This window comes from Miniopterus schreibersii (genome assembly GCF_964146895.1).
Source record: "Miniopterus schreibersii genome assembly, chromosome: 3".
NCBI lineage: Eukaryota > Metazoa > Chordata > Mammalia > Chiroptera > Miniopteridae > Miniopterus > Miniopterus schreibersii.
In genome coordinates, this window is record NC_138103.1 from 56,973,774 (window position 1) to 56,997,058 (window position 23,285).

At 37.2% G+C, this 23,285-nt stretch overlaps 1 protein-coding gene across 1 annotated transcript; it reads left to right on the top strand.

Annotated features, from left to right (window-relative positions):
* Positions 1 to 51: 51 nt before the first annotated feature.
* Positions 52 to 12,775, top strand: MBLAC2 (metallo-beta-lactamase domain containing 2). The gene is made up of 2 exons (XM_081132779.1): positions 52 to 949; positions 9,440 to 12,775. The coding sequence occupies exons 1-2, from the start codon at positions 496 to 498 to the stop codon at positions 9,823 to 9,825; spliced, it is 840 nt and encodes a 279-aa protein (XP_080988905.1). The 5' UTR covers positions 52 to 495; the 3' UTR covers positions 9,826 to 12,775.
* Positions 12,776 to 23,285: the final 10,510 nt, after the last annotated feature.

Consider the following 23,285-nt stretch of genomic DNA (forward strand, 5'->3'; position numbering starts at 1 on the left):
TCCGCCAGCCCGCTGGGTCCGGCCCTCTGCGCCGGTGGGAGTGCGCAGCCCGCGCGCGGCGGGTGGGCGGGCCAGGTGCATCCCGCGTCTGGCGCTGCGCCTCTGCAGTCCGAGCCCCCTCGGTGGGGGAGTGTCGCCTCCTAGCTCTGCGGTCGGCTGCGCTGGCCCCCGCGTTCACACGCCCTCGCGCTGCGGCTACGGAGGCTGCGACAGCTCGGGCGCCCCGGTGTGGGCAGGGCAGCCTCTGCTCTCTGCGCCCCGGCGGGAGAGTGCGGGCGGACGTTCCGGGCAGCGTCTCCGCGTCCCTTCCTCCTCCTAGTTCTCCCCACCCTCCTCCCGCTCCTCGCACCATCCCATCCCCGCCTCCTCCTCGCTCTGCGCCTCCTCCTGGGCTGCGGGCAGGTCGCCCCACGCCGCCGCCGCACCTCGAGTCCGGACAGCCTGCTGGAGGCACACACGCCCACCTCCGCGCCCCCAGCCGCACCCCTGCCCAGCATGTCGGCGCTCGAGTGGTACGCCCACAAGTCCCTGGGCGACGGCGTCTTCTGGATTCAAGAACGCTTCTACGAGTCGGGCAACCGCGCCAATATCTGGCTGGTGCGCGGCTCCGAGCAGGACGTGGTGATCGACACGGGCCTGGGGCTGCGCAGCCTGCCCGAGTACCTGTACTCCTCCGGCCTCCTGCAGGACGGCGGGGCCAAAGAGGACGCGGCCTGCAGGCCGTTGCTGGCCGTGGCCACCCACGTGCACTTCGACCACTCCGGCGGCCTTTACCAGTTTGACCGGGTGGCCGTGCACCATGCCGAGGCCGAGGCACTGGCTCGCGGGGACAACTTTGAGACCGTGACCTGGCTGTCCGACAGTGAGGTGGTGCGGGCGCCCAGCCCCGGCTGGAGGGCCAGGCAGTTCCGAGTGCAGGCGGTGCAGCCCAGCCTCATCCTGCAGGATGGTAATGGGCCCTCACGGGCCGCGCTTTCTCATTAAGGGAGGGGATTGGGAAGAAACTGCCCAAGGGATGCATGTTGCAGATGTGCGTGACTGTACGGGGCTTGTCGCATCGCAGAAACGCCACTTCCCCCCCCTCCCGTCCCTGAGTAAAAGCCCACTCTACCAGAACCGGGGCCATCGCAGCCTTCCCTACCGGAGACCAGCTCTGGCACCGAGTGGCAACGCTGGGTTCTCGAATGAAAGCCGGCCCCACCCCTAGTCAGTTTCCCGTGTAAGGTACGGTAGCGCTGCACTTCTGACCAGGAATTTTCCATTCTTTTCCCGAAACCCTGTCTGACATTTCCAGGCGCTTTTCCAGCGAGACGACGTTTAAAGAATGATGCCTCACAGAGTGCATGTGATGCTTTGTGCTTTTGAGGGCTGCTGATTTCACCTGCTCCGTGACCATCGACTGTGAGCAGTCCCCACCTGTAGGCTTAGAAAGCCATTAGAGAACTGTGGTTCCCGTCTGCTAGAGCCTCCTCCTCATCCAGATAGATTTCTGTTCTTGATGTGGCCTCACCAGAGGAAAATCTCCATAGGGTACACAAAAAGTAGAATGTGTCTTGAGTCTACACTATGACAGATACCCAGTCTGGTTGAAAACAAGGCCTGAGAAAGATTAATACGGAGCTTATTTCCATGGGCTAATGTATAGGTTATCCTTGGGCCTCTTTTGCTCTGTGAAAGATAGGATGGGGTTTAGAGAGAAACTGATGGAATAAGAGTAGGTCCCCAGTCCTCCCAACCCCATGCAGGTACTTAAATAATTGAGCGAATTACACAGGAGCAATATTTGCATGTTAATTTCCTTTATTCTTTTTAAAATACTTTTGTTGACTTCACTTTATCCTCGCAACACATTTGAAGTGAGCCGGTGGACCCCCAATTAAATGGCATGCCCAGAGCATACAGAGCAAGACTGGCAAAAGCTAGGATTTGAACCAAGGCACAACAGATCAAAGCATGCAGATCATATATAAATCCTACCCCGTAAATACATTTTGGTAATTCTGAGTAGAATGTGAAACCCGTTTTTTTCTGTTCTATTCTTGAAACCATTTTTATTGCCACTTTAATTTGTGAAAACATTCTTCGATGAGGTAGAAAAATCCAGTTGCTGCAGTACAGTAAGGCTCACTTTATGACTGACCAGTATGACAAATAATGAAATATTTTACAAAATTCATTTTATCTTACAGATGAGGTCCTGATCACTTGAAATATAAAAAAACAGAAAGCACGTTCTATACCTCATACCCCACCCAAAAAGTATTTTCATTAAAAATTTAAAGATTTCATTAAAGATTTTTTAAAAAACCTGGTTTAGATGCGAGTCTTATGTTACCTAACAACTTGAGATGAAAGAAAAGTACATTTAATGTAAATTTGTTTAATATATAGTAATGTAAAAGGACATTACATTAAATGTACTTTTAATTACTATATAGCTTGATAAAATTAATACTTTTAGAGGTAAGATTTCCATGCAGTTGACAGGTATTCAGACTAAATTTTTCTGGCATCCAAACCAAAAAATATTGACATTAGTATTTAAAATATATTTAAATTGTTTAAATGAATAAATTACTTTTATTTACGTTTGCTCTCTGCCAGAAATAGAAAATCAGTGGTGAAAGAGTGATGGAAATAACTGTTTTATGGATGAATGGTCCCAGCAGCCCTGAATAGCCACATGGACACAGCCACTTTGGAAAAGAGCTGGGACTAGAATCCAGGTTTCCTGAATACCAGTTGATGGAAGAATTATAGCTTTATAATTATAATTAAAGCATTTTGGAACTGCAAGGGGCCTACAAGCTACCTGTGTGGTGCTTTAAGCCTTTGAAGGTGTGAAAAGAAAACTAAACACTTTGAAGGTGATAATACTGTGTTAAATCAAGAGGGTTTTTTTGTGTGTGTTTTTAGAGTTGAATGCCTCACACTCTTGAGTAGTATCTAATTTTCTCTTTTCTGGGGAATATTAATTTCCTGTCTCTTTTGAATGGTGTGGTCTGCTAACTTGCTATTATCATAATCCTGATGCCTGGAAGGAGATATAAAATATTTATATTATAAATGCATACACAGTTACACACGCACATCAACAGCACACACCCGAACAGCATAAAGTCTTCATTGTTTTGGTTAGAACATAAGAAAGCTACAGTCATTATTTTATTACATTTCATTTAAGTGAATTGATGATCATCGGTATTGGGGAAACATAAATCTGTAAACTGTATTAGTAATGCAAAAGCTGACTTATAAATGAGGGACAAGGAGAGATCATCATACAGTGCGTCATCTTTGATGGAAAAACAACTCGCTCTACTACTAGTGAAATAGTATCTTCCTATAATAAGATAGCAATAAACCTTCGATTGATATAGTACAGTCTTCTTGAATGGGCACACCTTTTGCCTATTTTTGACAATATTCAAGTGATACGAAGTGCAGGCATTTTGGCTCTTATTATACATATTTAAACAATTTGCCTAGAGTCATCAACTTACAGGGTGGGGCAAAAGTAGGTTACAGTTGTTCATATGGAAAATAATACAATAAATAGTAATAATAAAGACTATGTTTTGCAAACTCACAACTTTAAACCTACTTTTGTATTAGAGCAGTTGTTTCAGGTGGACTTGAATCATTTGGGGACAATTAAAATGAAAAGATTACAGAAAGGTAGCTGATTGAACAAACACATTTGACTCCCTTCCAAGAAAACCCCACTAAGACTACTATAAAGGGACCATGGTTTGCTCACTTTAAGTATAAATCCAGCCTGACTGAGGAACTGTTTCGAATGCTGGAGAGTACTAAATATGATGACTGAGTTAGCAGTTTTATCCTATTCCAGCAATGGGAAATCAAGAGATGATCCAGTTTGCACTGCAGGAGCCTTGTAAGGAATTAGCAATAGCTGGTACCTTAGTGGGGGCAAAGGGAAGATTACTACTAAAATAAGTAGAATTGGTTGAAAGCCATTTAAAAAGCTGTTAAAACTCTACAACCCTTATTTGTAAGTGAATGCCCACCCAGTTAGTTTGTTCTCTGGAGAGAGTAAAACAGGTTTCTTGATTGAGGGATGCCAAGTACTATTGAGTGCAGAGGCTCAGAACAGAGAATAGGAGGGATGTGTGTGTATCCCTACTAGTTCCCAGAAAAGCCAGGCTTTTACCCCCCACCCCACCCTCCGGAGGAGATATAAAAGAATCTTATCTGAGATATCCTGCCAGACATAGAGAAAGAACTAAGATGCTGATCTTTAATTAATGCTTGGCTTGATCTTTCTACAGTGAATCCTGTAGGTCACTAGGCCCCATGCTTGTGTTTCAAGTAGCCTTTTCTTCCCCTACTCTTAAACAGGCAACCGAGCATGAAAAATCTGGGGAAATCTCTAAGGAGGATAAAATACTAAAACAGATAGCATGAAGCAACTTGAGAGGGTAGGACTATCAATATCATCAGGGGACTACAGAAGATATTGCATTCAAGATATCCAAGAGACAATAGGACGCTTTCAAAATAAGCAACAGACAGAACAATACACACACACACACAAAGGGCTCTTAAAATGTCCAAAAAACTTAGTAGAAGATCCAGAAGATAATGTTGAAAACTTACAAGAAGAGCAGATAGGCAAAATGAAAATTGGGAAAGAACCAGTAAAGGATCAGTTTAGAAAATTCAACACTGGAATAATAGGAGCACAGATAGAATTAAAGAAAGCAGAGGAAAAGAAAGCACAGTACAGGTAATTCAAGAAAATGTTCCACAGCTAAGGGATGTAAATTTCCAGATTGAATGGACCCAGAGTTCCCAGCAAAATGGGTGAAAACACATCCAACCCAAGGTCCATTATTGTAAAATTTCAGAATACTGGGAATCAAGCTTCCAGAAACTTAAAAAAGGTTATCTATAGAGGTCATAATGCTTTTGGAGCTAGAAAAGAAGTGCTATGCCTTATTTGAATAAAATTGATTTCCAACCTAGAATTCTACATCCATTCCACTAATGACCATAGTCTCAAAAAAAGTATTCCCTACATGCTGTTACTTAAGAATCTACTCAGATATACCTTTATCCTATTTATTCCCTTCAAAACAAGGGAGTAAACCAAGTGGAAGGCATGGAATACAAGAGAGCTAAAACCAGAGAAAACTGAAAGAAAAAATCAGAATGACAGCGAAGTATTACAGTCTGACAATGATAGTACTCCAGGCATAGAGGGCTCCACATTGGAAGAGTTGAATCTTACTGTTTTGGAGGATGAGAAGATGAGAAATGTATACATGTATGGTGGTCGTGGGTGGAGAGAGAGGATTAAAGAGAGCTAAAAATCCTTATATTTCTTAGTGGAAGTCATCAGATAATATCTAAAATTTGAAAACCAAGAAATGGTAATACATGGAATGAAATCAGTACAGTTTACCTGTTGGTAAATCAGGAAATAGAGTCTAAACATCATTTAAAGATAACTACATTTAGTAGAGGCAACTACCAGAAAAAAAATAGCTAAAACTGTTAAAAGTGGTTGCCTCTTGGGAGCAGGATTGGACACAGAGCCGGAATGGGTCAAAGAACTTTTTCTTACATTTAAGACCTTCTGGAATATTTTATTTGAAATATGTACATATACTTCTTTGGTTAAAATGAAATAAAAGTAAAAGGTTGGGGATGTCAAGATAAGAAAGGGTATTAAGAGAAGCCAAGAGAACTCCAGTATGGCTGGAATCTGGTTAACAAGCGTGCTTAGAAGGGTTGTGTGTGTGTGTGTGTGTACATTTCATGGGCAGTTCTGGTTCATGTAAGAAAGCTTTGTTAATATTATGTGAGCATTATAAGCATATGGAAGGCATTTATGAAGCCACAGGGTAATGGCAGATCTAATGATATTCAACCACTATGGCCTTATCAATTGCTTACAGTTGGTATCTGTTGATAGGTGGGCACTTATGTCTTTTCTGTTGCTGAATATTTTGAATATCACCTTGACATAACCGAAGATCAGTAAGATTCTACATTGATAATTCTCCAAAGCTTCTTTTCTAGAATTAAACTTCCCTCACTCTCCTCCTTTCTATATACTTACTAAACAATCAGTCTCCAACTGATTATTAAGTCAATTTAGCTATAATTTCTTTACCTGCCAATCATACAGTAAGTGGCAGTGGTTTGTGATTCCCCAGAGGCACCTTAAATCTGGAACAATTATCCTGTAAAGGAATCTGGCCCCTTATGACTGGAATGCTGGAAAATTGGGGAGTGTCTGATCCCATCTCAATGTAATTATTGGGATTCAAGACAAGTCCAGGACAATCTCTGCTCCCAGTCTGGCCCCATTGATCTGTTTTGTGTTATTACAGTTTATTTTTTCTGAAAAGTGTCTACAAATGCAGTTATACAGGGGTGGGCAAAAGTAGGTTAACAGTTGTTTATATGGAAATAACACAGTAATTAATAAATAATAATACAAGAATAAACTTTCATATACAACTGTAAATCTACTTCTGCCACCCATGTATAATGTGTAGCCTTTGTGTCCATCTTCTTTTATTTGGCATGATGTTTTGGAGATTCATCCACGTTGTTGTATTTATTAATCATTTTTTCCTTTCCATTGCCTAGAAATAATCCATTTATGGGTATAACATACCTATTTACCTGTTGAAGGAAATTTGAATCTTTCTAGTCTGGGGCTGTTATGAATAATGCTACCATGAACATTTGCATATACATCTTTGTGTGGATACATGTTTTCATTTCCCTTGATAGATACCTAGGAACAGAATTGCTGGGTCTTATAGTAAGTGTATGCTAATTTTTTAAGACAGTGCCAGACTGTTTTTCAAAGTAATTATACCATTTTACATTCCCAACTGCAGTATATAAGGTTCCAGTTTCTCTGCATCTTTGTTGGCACTTGATTTTGTAAGTAATTTTGATTTTAACCATTCTAGTGAGTATGTAGTGGTATTTCACTGTGGTTTAATTTGCATTTCCCTAATGACTAATGATGTTGAACATATTTTCAGGTACTTATTTGCTATTCAAATATCTTCTTTGTTAAATGATGTATTAAAATCTTTTCTCCTTTTTAAAAATTGAATTTTTGTTTTCTGATTATTGTGGTATAAGATCTTTATGTATTCTGAATTCAAGTCCTTTATCAAATATGCAATTTGTGAATATTTTTTCTTAGTGTGTGGCTTGCCTTTTCATTTTCTTCATAGTGTTCTTTGAAGCAAGAAACTTTATAACTTGGATGAAGTCGAATTAGTCATTTATCCTTATGTTTTATGGGTTTTTTTTATGTCTATATAAGACCTCTGTGTCTAGCCCAAGATCACAAAGATTTTTTTCTAGAAGCTCTCACATTTAGGTTTGTGATCCATTTTGAATTAATTTTTGTTAATATTGTGACGTAAAGGTTGAGAGTTGTTTTGCTTGTTTGTTTGCACATGGATACCCAAAGTGCCCCAGTCCAATTTGTTGAAAAGACTATCCTTTTACCCACTGAATTATCTTGATTGATACCTTTGTCAAAAATCCATTGACCATATATGTAAGTGTCCCTTTTTGGACTCTTCCATTAATTATGTATATTATATAGCCAGCACCATGCTGTCTTGATTATGGTAACTTTATTATAATTCTTAAAATTAGGTAGTGTAAGTCTTTCAACTCTGTACCTCTTTTTCAAAACTGTTTTGGCTATTCTAGGTCATTTGCATTTCTATATAAATTTTAGAGTCAGATTTTAAATTTCTTAAAAAAACCTCCAGCATTTTGATTGAGATGCTGTTGAGTCTATAGATCTACACTGACCATTACGGAAGCCATTAGCCACATGTGACTATCTAAATACAAATTGAAATTAAAATTGAAATTAAAATTTTAGTTTCTTAGTTACACTAGCCTTATATCAAGTGCTATTAGCAACATGTAGCTAGTGGTACCATATTGGACAGCGTTGATACAGAATATTTTGGTAATCTCAGAAAGTTCTATTAGACATTGCAGCTATAGAAAAATTGAATTTAATTATTATCTTAACAATTTTGAGTCTTCCAGTGAATGGACATGCAGTATCTCTCCTTTTGTTAAGGTCTTTAATTTCTCTTGATAGTGTTATCTTTTTCAGTGTTTAGATAAAACATCTTTTAGTCTCTGTTGCTGGTACATATACATTTATAACTTTTACTTTTTAATGTATTGACCTAATGTATATCTTCATATAATGTACCTTTTTCTCTAGTAATAACCCTTACTTTATCTCATATTAACATAGCTATTCTAGTTCCCTTATAATTAATATTTATATGTTATATATAACTTTTTCAAACCAATTTTTGTCTTTGACCTTACGGTTCTTCTTATATAGATTGACATATGTCTTGCTTTTTAAAATCTAGGCTAATAATTTCTGCCTTTGAGTAGAGTATTTATCCCACGCATATTTAATGTAATTATTGATTTAGTTGCATTAGGTCTGCCATTTTGTTGTTTTCTATATCTCATGTCTTAATTATCCCTCTGTTCCTTCTTTATTGTATTCTTTAGTGTTTAATAAATCCTGATTATTACACTTTAATTCTTCTATTAACTTTGTAACTGTCTTTCTTTGATTTTTTTCTTTGTGTTGTATTTGCACTGGAGATAGCAGTTATGATGCTTTACATAGGTTAGTACTTATTTAAACCAGTAAAATAGCAGTTTTGCACTTAGATAGCTCAGTTTCCTCCCACTATCAAATAACTGGGAGGGGCATGAGATTTTACCCCCCTTGCAAGTTAGTAAGTTAGTCTGCCAGTTTCATGGATTCTGACAGGAGACATGAGGTTCCTGAGACAGACACTAAGGACAGTTTATTACTCACAGAAATGGCAACCACCAGAGCATCATCATTTGTACCAATTTCTCAAGCCTTAGTTCCCACAGGCGACAAAACAAGGGGCAAAAATATAATGTTCACTAGAGCAGCATTCATGAATTCAGATGGATGTTCTGAAAAAGAAAAGCATTGTGGTCAAATGAATTTGAGAAAGTGTACAACCATATCTCCCTCATATATATCACAATATACATTAGCATATTAAAAGCTCTGAGAAGGCTTGCAGAAAAGAATACTGCTCAATTTTCTTGGAAGAGTTTCTGAAATTATTTGACCACAGAATCTTCTTTTCTTCTTCTCATGTATCATAGCAACCTGCAGAAACAGTGTTCACAGTACTCACTTTAGCAAACTCTGGTCTCACAAGCAACAGAAATGAAATATAGGCAACTTATTTTTAAATCATTAAAAAATAAGATATTTTTAAAATAAAAGTAAAGTAAGTGTCACCCTTCCCAACCTCTTTGAAACAATGTAATGTTCTGTGCTTTAGGTAATTGAAGTCATATATGCAACATGTTTATCTGTAAACTCTGTTTCCATTTGTAGGGGATGTAATCAACCTTGGTGACAGACAGCTCACTGTTATGCACATGCCTGGTCACTCCAGGGGCAGTATTTGCTTACATGACAAAGACCGAAAGATCCTCTTCAGTGGAGACGTTGTGTATGATGGATCACTGATTGATTGGCTCCCATACAGCAGGATAAGTGACTATGTTGGAACCTGCGAACGTCTGATAGAACTAGTGGACAGAGGTCTGGTAGAGAAGGTGCTTCCTGGGCACTTCAATACCTTTGGTGCTGAAAGGCTTTTTCGGTTGGCTTCTAACTATATTGCAAAAGCCGGGATATGTCACAAAGTTTCTACTTTTGCCATGCGATCTCTTGCAAGTTTAGCCCTACGTGTAACAAATTCTAGGACCTCACCCTAGTACCTATACTGATGACCTATTTAGAGTAACTCTATAAATTACTCAAATTCACTTTGTGCTGATTAAAATGATTCACGGTCAGCATTTCAAAAAGTGCTATTATACTACTGTTGTATATTAGAGAAACAAAAGGTTGAGAATGAATAAGCCAAAAAAGAAAGTTCTTAGTTTAATTGTTTTCTTTCTTCCAAATAATAAACCTCTTAAGTACAATTATAATCTGCCAAAGCTGTCATCTTGTAATATTTGCCCTAGAAGTGACATAAAAATATATGGAGAAGCAAGGAGGCATTTTGTAGTAGGAGAACTGTCCTTGCCCACCATTTGTCTTATTTTATTTCCTAGATGACCTAGAAAAAGGACATAAAGAGTGTTTCGTTTATACTCCAAACTTGATATTTTTAGTATATTATTTAAAAGTAAAGGTTCTTGGGTTTAAAATACATTAGAACTCAATACAAACATATAAACTAAGATTTAGAATGACAGCTAAAACAATCCATTATTATGATACAGAATTTTTATGCTTCATTTTATTTATTCTTAATGTAATTATTGTATACATTATATGTTGTGTTATTTTACTTACAAAAGTACAATGAATTTTGTTTTATTGCAAAGCTTTAAATGTAAATTGCAGAGTGCTTCAGTAAAAAGATGTTATATATTGTTGTTATTATGTATGTGTAATATTTTCAGTCATAAAAGTGAAATTCAAATGTCTGTAATCTAACTACAAATTGTCAGATTTCTTAAAAGGACACTGTCAGGCAAACCTGAAAAATATACACATTGAGAATTTTTATTATATCCTATTTTAATATTAACAGCTATGATAAACAAAATTTTTCTGTGAGATAGCAGCTTCAGTATATGTCATATTTTATAGTATCAAAACAACTATAGAGATCTACAACATCCTGATCTAAACCCTTCTTTTACTTAACATAACATACATTTGTACCACTGAAGGCTTTTCAAATTAATTGCAAAATGTGCATTAGATATTGACTTAGAGTGAATTGCCTTTTTAATCCTGATTCACAACACCTATTCCTATTCAGTATTCTTTGTCTTGAGTGAAATGAAGTCTACATTTTTAAAGTTATAGGAAAGATTATACCACTGTTTAGTAAAATGTTTGGTTTGGTGCTCTTAATAATTTATTTAAAAACCTTTTGAAATACTTCATAAAGGTTTTTAAAAAAGTCTTCTCACTGCCTTTTTATTATTGACATGTCCAAGACCAAACTGAAATAGCTTTGGAAATCAGATTTTCAGTTTTAGGAAGGTCCAGCAATTGATTTCTGAAAAACTATGAAACTTTTTCTACCCTACACCCACCCAGGTTCTTTAGTCTTTGATTCACTCAACACACACGTGCACACACGCCCAAATGCATACACACACAGTCACATACATGCATGCACAGCATTGCGCTAAACACTGTGGAAGCTTAAAAAGTCAAAGAGACTACATCCTAGCTGGAAGTAGAAGGCAAACAAAATATGTATAATATTATATGCAGATTCAAGTTGATACAAATTACACACGAGTGTCAGGACATAAATGGAGGGAATGTGAAATTTGATTAGGGTAAGATTCCTGGAGGAGGGGTTTTTGAGTGAGATTTTAAAAGGATGATTTATTAGGTGGTCAGGGTAGGAAAGAAAAAGACTCAAGACAGGGATGGAAGCGTTGCTGTCTACAGTAGGCTTTTCCCTATGACAATTTCAATTTAATTTTCAGGAATCTTAGATCTTCCAAACACCAGGTATTTAGCATTAGAAAGGGGTTTGTGATTGTGTATATAAGAATCATCCTTAATCACAGACAAGCTGTACTGCCGCATGCGACCAAATGAACCTTTACTTAAAATCAGTAAGGAGGCCATGATTGTTCAAATGTAGAATATCATGGGTGTTTCTCTATGATAGTCATTCAAGGCAGTAGGTCTGTTTCAGTTGATAGTGCAACATAAAGAATATAAATTTGGTTCAGGGCAACTACAAATAATCACTTAATGAGCCTTAAATATAGCCATTATTTTTATATCAGTAGCACAAAAGAAAACCAAAAGTCCTTAACCATTGACCATTCTATCATACTTTTTTTTTAAATCAGGGTATACTAGGCACTAACTTTTATTGAGAAATATTTAAGCCTGATGAAGGCTTTATTTCTAAAAGTACAATTTTTCAAAACACATTCATTTTATTTTTAATTTTTTTTTCAGTTTTTCAGATTGTACCAAAACATAAGACTATGATATTTTACTATTACTTCAATATAAATAAATAGAGGAAAGCATCTATCGTCCATTTAGTGCCCATGCTAAGAATTTCAAAGTGTGCATTATTTAATTTAATCCTGGCCCCAGGGCCAAGTAGTAATTGACCAGCCTCATACAACACAACTTTGGACAAAGCTGGTAATTGAACACAGGTCTGCCTGCCTCCCAAACTGTGCTTTCTCTTATACCTGCACAATAACATAAAATTGGCAAGTGTATTTTTACTTTCCAAGATGCCACATGTGCCAAGAATAAATCAAATGATGTTAAAGCATAATAGCATATTTTAAAAGAAGCTTTAAAAATATATATATATATATCACCCTGACAGTGACCCTTGTAATTTATGTTTTTTGGAAATGATAGCATGTAAGTATAATTCAAAGTTGTCAAAATGTAAGACATTTGGAAGTAATTTTTATTTTATTGTTAATAATTGAATCTTTGGAAATTCATTTTCCTTATTTAGTGTTTCCTTTTAACTGAGAAGTCTTAAACAAAACATTGTATGTTATCCTGGTATAGGTAAATAAATGGTTATGTATAGTTGTTCTTATATGGATAGTAATATGAATGTGACATGCACAAGTTGTCCTCATAATTTTGGGATAAATGTAAACATTTGTGTGATCAGTATTAAAGTGGACATTTTATTTCAATCTCTAATTGGTATTTTTTATGCTGTTAACAAATTCCCATTTAATTTCTTGCAAGGATATTTCCTATATGAAGAGCAGTTTTGAAAAGCTGGTAATAAATCAGATGTCAAATTGATGGGCAAGAATAGAGACTCCAGAAACCAAAAATACCCAAATTAGCCATTAGTAGTTAATAAACATGACATTTCAAATCAATGGATAAAAACTATTCAATAAGAAAAAAGTAAACTACTATGGGGAGGAAAGTCATTTTCTCTACCCTCTTAGGTTCTGTGGCTGGGCCTACAATTAAACTTACAAAAACAGGTTAACAGGAGCAGAACATACAATTTTGTTGTTAATATTTTTACATATACATGGAGGCCTTCATATATAAGAAATGAAAGCCCAAATAAGCAGATAGGCTTGAGAGCTTACATACCGTTTTAACAAAGAATGATAAATTGTGGAGACTGACATGGCAGAAAAAAGAGGTTCGGGCTTGGGATGATAAATTGTTGGAAAGTGACTAGGGAATATATGGGAAGAACTAATGAAAGACAAGGATTATTTTAGTAGGTTTGTTTATGCAGACTGATCTTGATTTCAGCCCCTGTCTCTAGTGATAAGAATGTTCTTCTCTTCCTGCTACAGGGAGGGCACCTTTCTCATGGGAAATTTTATTCCCTGCTTTAGGTAGAAAGAAGGGTCAGAGAGCCCTTCCTATATATTTTTTTTCTCAATTGCCTTCAGCTCAATCAATATGCCAAAATGGGGTATTTTGGGTAGTGTGTTCTGATACCCTTCAGTACTTACTAGAAAAATGGGTAAGTTATATGAACAGTTATTCATAGAAGAGGAAACAAAAAGAGCCAATAAACATATAAAATTATGCTAAACCTCAGTAGCAATCAGGGGAATGCAAATTTAAATAACGAGATAGTTTATCTAACCAGATTGGGGAATTTTGAGAATACAGATTATTGGCAAGGGTAAGTGGATATGTTCTTGCTGTGGTGCTAGAGTGTAAAGTGTTCCAGCCATTTTTGGGGGGCTGGGAGGGCAATTTTGGAATGTGATTTAGCACATTCTGATCTTGAGTTAAGAATGGAGGTTGAGCACACACTTCTACTCTCTTCTGAAACTCAGTAAAATAACAAAAATGGCATTTTTTTAATGGCATAAACTCACAAGAACAGCAAGCATGGTAAAGGAGACAATAGCATCAGCATTTTGGACACTAGAAAGCTGATAGATGAATGAAAACTGATTCGGTAAACTCAAGAAAGCTGAAAACAGGAATGAGGGAAGCCAAGAAGCAATCTTATTACCACAAAAAACCCCTAAAAAAGGCTTAGAACTTGATAGTACCAGGTAACCCTAGAAATTGGGGTGAAAGTATTTTTGATTCACATTATGTTTATGATTTAGACTACCAAATCCCTCCCTAATTCTACACTACTAAGCTATTTGCTGTCCCTATCTCCGGAACGGTTGGAGGCTAATTTAGATTTACCATGAAATTAAGTAACCTTTAGCTTCAGGGCCTAGCATATGCTGGGTCCCCTTCCAAAGCCCTGGGAGGGGGCCCAATAAACGTGTTTAAATGGTCATTTTAATTTGTAAAACACAATACTTTTTATTCTTTCTCTTAAAGACCCTAAGTTGCATAAATTTCAGGCCCCACAAAACTGGGATCTGCTCCTGACTAGAGGATTATTATATGGGGAGGGTAAAACAGGATCTCTACTCAGAGGAAGCCAGACCTTGTTAAATTTGGGTTCTATATTGAAAAAAAGAGGGATTAAGTAAAGGCTTATACAGTAAAAGACTGTATACTAAATGTTCACACTCCCAGATGCCTCCAACCTAGCTCAAAGAACGCTGGCAGCTAGGATTATATCAACCCTCAGGTAGGAGACTGAAAAAGCCTTTTCTTAGAAATTTGACTCCCAAAAGACAAGACTGAATGATACCGAATCGGCAGTCCCTACAGAAAGGGTCCAATGAGATCATCCTACAATGCAGCCTGCAATTGCTTAGCCTCCCTTCCTCGCCACTCTCACACAGGGAACTCTAAAATCTTCCATTCTTGTTTAAATACATGGTGGGGCAAAAGTAGGTTTACAGTTGTTTGTATGGAAAATAATACAATAATTAATAAATAATAATACAAGAATAAACTGTGTTTCGCATACTCACAACTGTAAACCTCACTTTGCCTCACCCTGTGTATACACCAAATGCAGCATCTTGTGGAAAAACTAAAATAATAAATGAAAATAAATGGGAGAAACCACTTAAAGCAGTAAGAGAATTTAACAAAGTAGCTGGATATAATATTAACATTATAAATCTATAGTAGTCTTCACCAAAAAAAGACATACAGATGGCAAATAAGCATATGAAAAGATACTCCACATCATATGTCATCGGGAAAATACAACCTAAAACAATGAGATCCCACTACATACTTATTAGAATGACCAAAATCCAGGACACTAATAGCACCAAATACTGTCAAGATGTGGAGCAATAAGAAATCTCAGACATTGCTGGTAGTAGTCAAGATGGTATGGCCACTTTAGAAGGCAATCGGCAGGCTCTTATAAAACTAAACATGTTCTTACCATATGTCAATGAAAAAAATGTTCAAACCTGTACAGAATTTTTATTAGTTTATTTGAGCCAAACTGACGACAACTGCCGCAAAGCAAAATTTTAACGGATTGAGAAAATGTTCCAGGCAATGGCAGCTTTTCCACTTATTTTATACATAAGAATCAAAGCAGATGAAATCCACTGGTGACAGATCAAGGAGGCGGAAGAAAGCAAAATGGGGAAATCTCTGAGACTGGACAAAAAGTAGAACAAATAGACACACACTTCCTTTACATTGGTGGGCATTGGACATTTAAGAATTTTATAGCACATAGAGTTGATCTGCGGGAAAACAAGGTAACAGTGCAAGAGGGGTTCTGTGGCCTTGTGCTCGCCCTGGTGCAGTGGTCGTGCCCTGATGAGTCCGGAAAATTAAAGATTACTCTGACATTCCAAAGGTATGTTATGTTAGATGCAAAAAGACAATAAACAGGCTCAGTTAAGTTAAAGATTGACCCTTGTCAAGGAAGATACTGTCCTAGGACATCACTACCCACCATGACTCACTTTTAGTTAGAAAGTTTTAATTTCAGACGATCTATGTAGTTACTTTTGGTCTCTGAGTTTGTAAGGCCATCATGCAGGCCTCCCCTGAGCTTGTCAGGTTTAGTATGTGGCCCCTTTTATGTCTATACATGTGAATCTTGTAAATTACCCAAATGAATTAAAAACTTATGTTCACAGAAAAAATTGCACATGGGCCCAGCTGGTGTGGCTCAGTGGTTGAGCATTGACCTATGATCCAGGAGATCGAGGTTCGATTCCTGGTCAGGGCACATGCGGGCTCCATCCCCAGTAGGGGTGTGCAGGGGGCAGCCAATCAATGATTCTCTCATCATTGACGTTTCTCTCTCTCTCTCCCTCTCCCTTCCTCTCTCTGAAATCAATAAAGATATATTTTTTAAAAATTGCACATGGATGTGTATTGCAGCTTTATTCAGAATTGTCAAATCTTGGAAATAATCAAGATGTCCTTCAATAGAAGAATAAATAAACTGTGGTACATCCAAACAATGGAATATTATTCAGCACTAAAAACAAATGAGCTACTAAACCATGAAAAGATATGGAGGAAACATAAATGTATATTACTAAGTGAAATGCTATATACTATATAATTCCAATTACATACTATATACTGTATAATTTTAAAATGCTATAAAATGCTATATACTCTATAATTCCAATTATATGACATCCTAAAAAAGGCAAAAGTATGGAGACAGTAAAAAGATCAGTGGTTGTCAAGGGTTGGGGTGTGGGGGCAGAGATGATTAGGGGGAGCAGAGAATTTTTAGGGTGCTAAAATTACTATCTATAATACTACAATGATGTATACAAGTCATTATGCATTTGACCAATAACCCATAAAATGTACACCAAGAGTGAACCCTAACGTAAACTATGGGCTTTGGGTGAGTATGATGTGTCAATGTAGATTCATCAGCTGTAACAAAAATACCACTCTGATGGGATATGTTGATAATGGGGGACGCTATGCCTGTGTGGGGACAGGAGAGTCTATGGGAAATTTCTGTACTGTCCACTCAGTTTTGCTGTGAACATAAAACTGCTCTAAAAATTAGTCTTAAAACAAATCTGTAGTCTTTATTTATACCAATAAAAATGAGCTCAAAGGTATAATTTATAATATATGATACATATGTACTTATAATAAATCATTTTTTAAAATATCAAGGCATAAACACAAAAAATACTTAAGGAAACACATATAAGGAATATATAGGGTGTCCCAAGTACACACTTTAACAGCTGATACCTGTTAAATGAAAATGAAATGTATTTTAATAAACATTGCCTTTATAATTATTAAAAGTGTGTGTATACATTTTGGGGGCATCCTGTATATGTGTATGTATATTCATAAATATATATATGTTCAAAAATGTATAAAGAAAACTATATTGAAAGAATACTATGTACTTGAATAGAAATATTGGGAGACAATTCTCCATGGGTCTCTCATGTTTCTCCACATGTGGAAAACAGAGGCACCAACTGCCTTTGTTCCATACTTTCTTTTAAAAAATGTTTATTAATGAGGTATTATTTACATACCATAAAATTCACTCAGAGTGTACAATTTTCAGTGGTTTTAAGCATATCCACTAAAGTGTGCAACCAACACCACTAATTCCAAAACATTTTTATTACCCTATCTCCCCCCTGCTCCCGCCTCCCTCTCCACTAGTCTGCTTTCTCTCTCTAGGTATTTGCATTCTGGAGGTTTCAGATAAATGGAGTCATACAATATGTATGTAAATATGCCATTAACTCTAAAGTTCAAGTCAGACCATCCCAGACCTGCTCTTCAACTATTTAGAAAACCAATCCAGACAGAGTTGTTTGGGTGACAGGAAAATAAGTAAACAGATATTTTAATATCTTTATATAGAAAAGAAAAACGACAATTCTCAGCCTTGACTGTACATTTAAATCAAGTGGGAGTTTTTAAAAATATGAATGCCTGAGATGCATCCAAACCAATTCAAATTGTATATCTAGGGGTTTGTAATTTTAAAAGCCTGGTATCTGAGCGCCTAAAGTTTCAGAGGTGATTCTGATGCTCAGAGGATGGGTTAAGATTCTTTGCTCACCTCTTCTGATATCTACTTCTAGAGCTAAGAAAATCCATTGTCTGATAAATTTATTCCAAAACTTAGTAAGAGTGACCCTGACTTAATCATTGGTTCTGGTAACCGACTGTGTAGAAAATCTAGTGCAAAAAATGCCTCCTTGTGGTTTGTCCTAATATTGCAGCACATAGAATAAGGCCCTTTCTGCGATGTATTGCTTATCCCACCATTACTATTTTTAAAACTAGTAGTAATGGTCTACTACTTGGGAATGGGCAACAGAGATTACTGAGTCTAGCAAACTCCCTGGAGATTATCTGATTCTGTAAGGTTGCGTATCTTTTTATTTTTAATCCTCATTCGAGAATATGCTTGCATTAATTTTTAGAACGAGATGAAGGGAGAGAGAGAGACAGAGAGGGAGGGAGGGATGGAGGGAGAGAGAGAGAGGGAGGGAGGGAGGGAGGGAGGGAGGGAGGGAGGGAAAAGAGCAATGCAAATTAATTTTGTCTTGTAGATATAAAATTGATTTCTGCCTTGTAGAAAAGATTGCCACAAACATTAAATGTTATTGTACTTACATTAACCACTTTTGTATCTATTTCCAAATTATTTTCAGCATTCTTTGTTATGTATGTACATTTTTGAAATGTTTCTTTAAACTAATGCCCTCATTATTAATGAGTTGAAAATCTTTCATGTGTTCATTTTACATTTACATGAGAATAAAAAATATATATTTTTTCTTTTTGAACACCATATTTTAGCAGTTAAATACCTGCTGTTTAGTTAAAAAAGCAACTCATACAGGTTACTAAATATGTAAACCTAACTTACAGAAAAGTTATTGAGACAGAAGGAATATTTTGGATACAGTGACTATAGTTTTTGAATGCAGTATATAAACTTTCCTGTGGTAAAGGAATCTCCTCCCCAAGGGTAATCTACTCTCAAACCCTTTCTTCTATTCCTTGGCTGTGTTTTGTTTTTTAATCCACAAAGGGGGGAAAGAAATTTTAGAGATAATAAAAATATTAGGTGAGAAAGGAAAAAAAATCAGAGGAAAGAAATGAAGACAGAGTTAGGAGCATTGTTTCAATTATGTCTTTTTATATAGAGTCTATTTTCAGGCTTAAAATCTTGGAGGTTTTTGTGCTCCCAAGTGAATCCATTCCATCTCAGTGACCCAGTGACTTCTCTGGTGTTAAAGAAGGACATTAACTTACTACAACACAAACACAATAAAGCACTCTTTAACTGGACTGGAGTTTTCTCTTCTGTAGTTTTATTTCTTTAGAATTGAGGAATAGCCATTTGGAAGGTGAGAGCTTTAAAATATATGATAATCAAGTGTTTTCTTCAAGAGCCATTTGTCTAGTGCATTCACAAAGAAACAAAGATATTGCCATCTAGTGGTTTCGTTGAAGAAATTCAGTAAAACAATTTTTCTCATCAAGTTTTACAGTAATATTTTCTTTATGTAGTCCTAAAAAGATTCATTTTTAGAAAGTGATTATTAATACGCTTTTTCAAGTTAAGGTTTCAGATTTTGCCACTCTTCTCTTTCTTTTCAGGTTATATTCCCTAAGTATTAAGCTCTGTAGGATATAACTTAGAACAAGCCAAGATAGTTTTATAATTGGAGAAAATATTAAGAAAAGAGAATGTTTCACTGAAGAGATTGTCAGATGTTAAACCACCTAAACCAAATAACAAAATCAAATTAATAATCAAATTAATACTTCATATTTAATTTTAAAATGAAAGTATATAAAATAAATAGGTATGCATTACATACAGTTATAATAGCAGTGTTCTCTGACATGTGGTCTAAGGCTAGATGCTTATACCAGGTCATTTGCTTTTACTAAATATCTCCATTATTGCAAATTTGGCTACAAAAGGACATTCCATTAAATAAAATATTATTTTATCATTGGTTTTGATTATAAAATAAAAAACATTTTTGTAAAACTCTCCAACACAAAAAGCTTTGACACTTAAATTTATAAAAAATATACTTATAAATACAGCAAAATTTTATTTACAGATAAACAGAATACCTAGACATTATTTGTTTCTGCATTGGTATAAATTTTGGTAGTCCTATGTAAAAGAGAATCACTCTGTTGTACTATAGAACAATTTCATTTCTAATAACAACATGAAAGGCCATAGCTCCCCCAAATATTCTGACTCCACCTGGCCCTGAGAGGGATTTTCCCAGGTTCCCCTTGGAGTTTCAAATCATCATGTACTCGGGTATCATGAAAAGGAAACTCCACCCCCCAATTTCTTAGTATTCCGATTCCTCTTTTAAAGCATGTTTTACACATTGGGGACCATACTGCTTTTACAATGAATTCAGCAGACTAGCGTTTCCTTTTCATCCTTGGGCAGAAAAGTGCCACGATGGAATCCATCCAGCCCGGGACAAACAAGATAAAGAAATGTCTTTTCATGCCATCTTGTAAGGCAGATATAAAAGTCTAGATGTGAGACACAGAAACCAGACAGAGACACAAATAGGCTCAGTTTATGATCCCTGTGTAAAACAATGAAGCCTCTACACTGAAAATGTTCGCGGGCACAAATTGCCATGGCACCCCTGCACAGTGTTCTAGAGGCGAGGAGAAGGAAAGGGTGCTGCTGAATACACTCATCTGCCCCCACCTCCCCAACGGTTGTCATGGTTTAGGTAACTACAAATCCTGCTGTCATTGTTGTGGAAAATGAGCACACATGCAAAGTTTGGAGTTGGTGTAAGATTTGATTTTGTCATCCAGAAGAAGGCTGCACGCAGGAAGGAAGCCATGTGAGCACACATAAGCCAAAGCTGGATGACCATACTCCCAATTCCTTCACTACATTCCCAATTTTGCTGTAATGGAATAATTTAATAAAAGTGAAGAATCCTGGTAGGTTGATAAATATACCATCTAACTCTACATCTAAGAGTGAAGGGAAAAAAACAGACAATGGATTTTCTTTAGGTACATTAAGTTACTAAGCAAGTCAATCAAGGAAAAATACTATAGTGCTGCTAAACTTCAAAAGTTACTTGTAAAGTGCGTTGATAACCTCTTTTGAAACAGGTCACAGTATTTGTCTAGAGGAAGTAAAACATAAATGTCTACCAGTGTGTAGAAATGTCAACTTTTTTTTCTCTTTTTCTTTTCATGGAAAAGGCTTAAAGGCAATCAAGGGCGAAAAAGCAGAACAACAGGTCACAAGGGAAATGGAATTGGAAAAATAACCAGGACTAGATCATGAAGAGTCCGGTATCTTAAGCTAAAGAGTTTTAATTTCACCCAGAAAAAAGTGGTGAATCATTGAAGGATTTGAAGTTGTGAAGTAGAGGGTTCTCTGTCAGAGCTGGGTTCTAGAAAAAGCATTCTGGTAGTAGTTAATGGCTGGGTTGAGTGGGCATCAGGGTGAGGGAAGAATGGCAGGAAGGCCAATAATGTGATAAAATTGATGGGATGGGAGGAAGAAGGTAGGAAGATGTGAAGGATGACTTCCAGGTTCCTGGTCTGAGTCCATTCATCTCATCTCCTTGGTAATAGTGTTTCTTCTTTTTAATTGGGAAGACTTTCCCTTTGCTATTTTTTACTTTAACTAGCGGTATCATTTGTTATTGCTAATTATGTTCCAAATGTTACTATGACAAACACATTATCTACTATAGAAAATGCTGTCAATGCCCTGCCCTTAACTCCTCAGCCCCCTCCAGAGGTCACCTGTAGCCTTAGAGGCAGTTCCTGGGAAAACCCAAAGATTCTTCAAGCCCTGAACCTCTCTGGGGAAGAGCTTTCTCTGATCCTGGAGTGTGCTTGAGCTGTGCCCAAGGTAAGCCAGAGTGTCTGAGAGTCAGTCCCCCCGGATTATCCCCCAACCAATGAGGAATGGAGACAGGGAAAAACTACCCTTCCTAGCTTCCTAGCCTTTCATGGAGGATCCCCAGCAGCAGCATCCCCTTCCCTGTCTCACTTCATTACACCCTCAGCACATTTCCTGGGCTCTTTTCCCAAATAAACTATTTGAACCCAGGTCTATGCCTCAGAGTTTCCTCTGGGGGAAACCAAAACTATGGTACTCAATTCTCACAACAACCCAATGAAGATGGTAGGAACTATTCCTGTCACCGTTTTATACATGTGCAAACTGATGTGTGTGGAGGTGAAATAAACTGTCCATATCACTTAGCGGGCAAATGCTAGACCCTGGATCCACATCCAAAGCTTGTGATCCCAACACAATGCTATATTGCCAGTCCCAAATTCCAAGATGAAAACCAGGCATTACTGCGGAGTAAAAGCCAGAGGCCATCTGTCAATCTCTCTTAGGCAACACTGAGACTACTATTTTCAGATTCTGATCCTTATTGCTATAAAGGCTGAGTCTGAGACTTGCATTCCAGAGCATGTTTTCTCTACTCATTTATGTTTACTTTAGGGGGCTGAAAATTCATAATGTAGATTCTTCCCCTACTGAGATGGCAGTCATGTAGAGTTTGGAAGCTGAGCTGGTCACTTACGAATGAGGTCAAATGTAATGATACAACGGCAGAAAGTGGTGTGATACATCAGCTACTCTTCTCCCTTTGCTCTGCTTGTCAGGTTCACCTAGCATTTTTATGGTTTAGTTCCTGGTTATGAATGTGAACTGGAAGTGAGTGATGAGAGAAAGGGTCATTAAAAATAATATAATCAAGAACCCAGCAGCAGCCTATGGGTGCTTTTCTTGCTTATAATGTAAATAACCTACACTGAAGGGAAATATAAAGGAATAGCATTAGAAAGAAGGTCTAATCTCAATTCCTTCACAAATTAGCTGTGTGACATGAAGCAAATCACCTAACTTCTCAAAATCTTGGTTGTCATTTATGAAAAGAAGGGTTTCAAATATAGATGAGCCCTAGGTTTGTTTCTACTTTTAACATTTTTGGGGTGCTATTCAATCCTGAGTTACTTGTTTGAATAAAGGAGCCTCAGCTTCAAATACCCTAGTCCACTTTCCCACTCCCTGAACATATTTTGCACTTTACTAATTCAGTGCTTTTTACCTTTGATTTTCCTCCCATCTGGAATGCATTCACTTCTTTTATAAAATTTAAACCAACTTTTAAAATTCTTTATCTTAATGATGGCAGAAATAATTGTGCCCTCCTGTGAATCCTCAAGCATTTATTATCACACCACTCATTCACATGGAACTTAGCATTTATAGAACAGGAAAACTCTGAAAGAGACATCACAATAGGCATAGAGT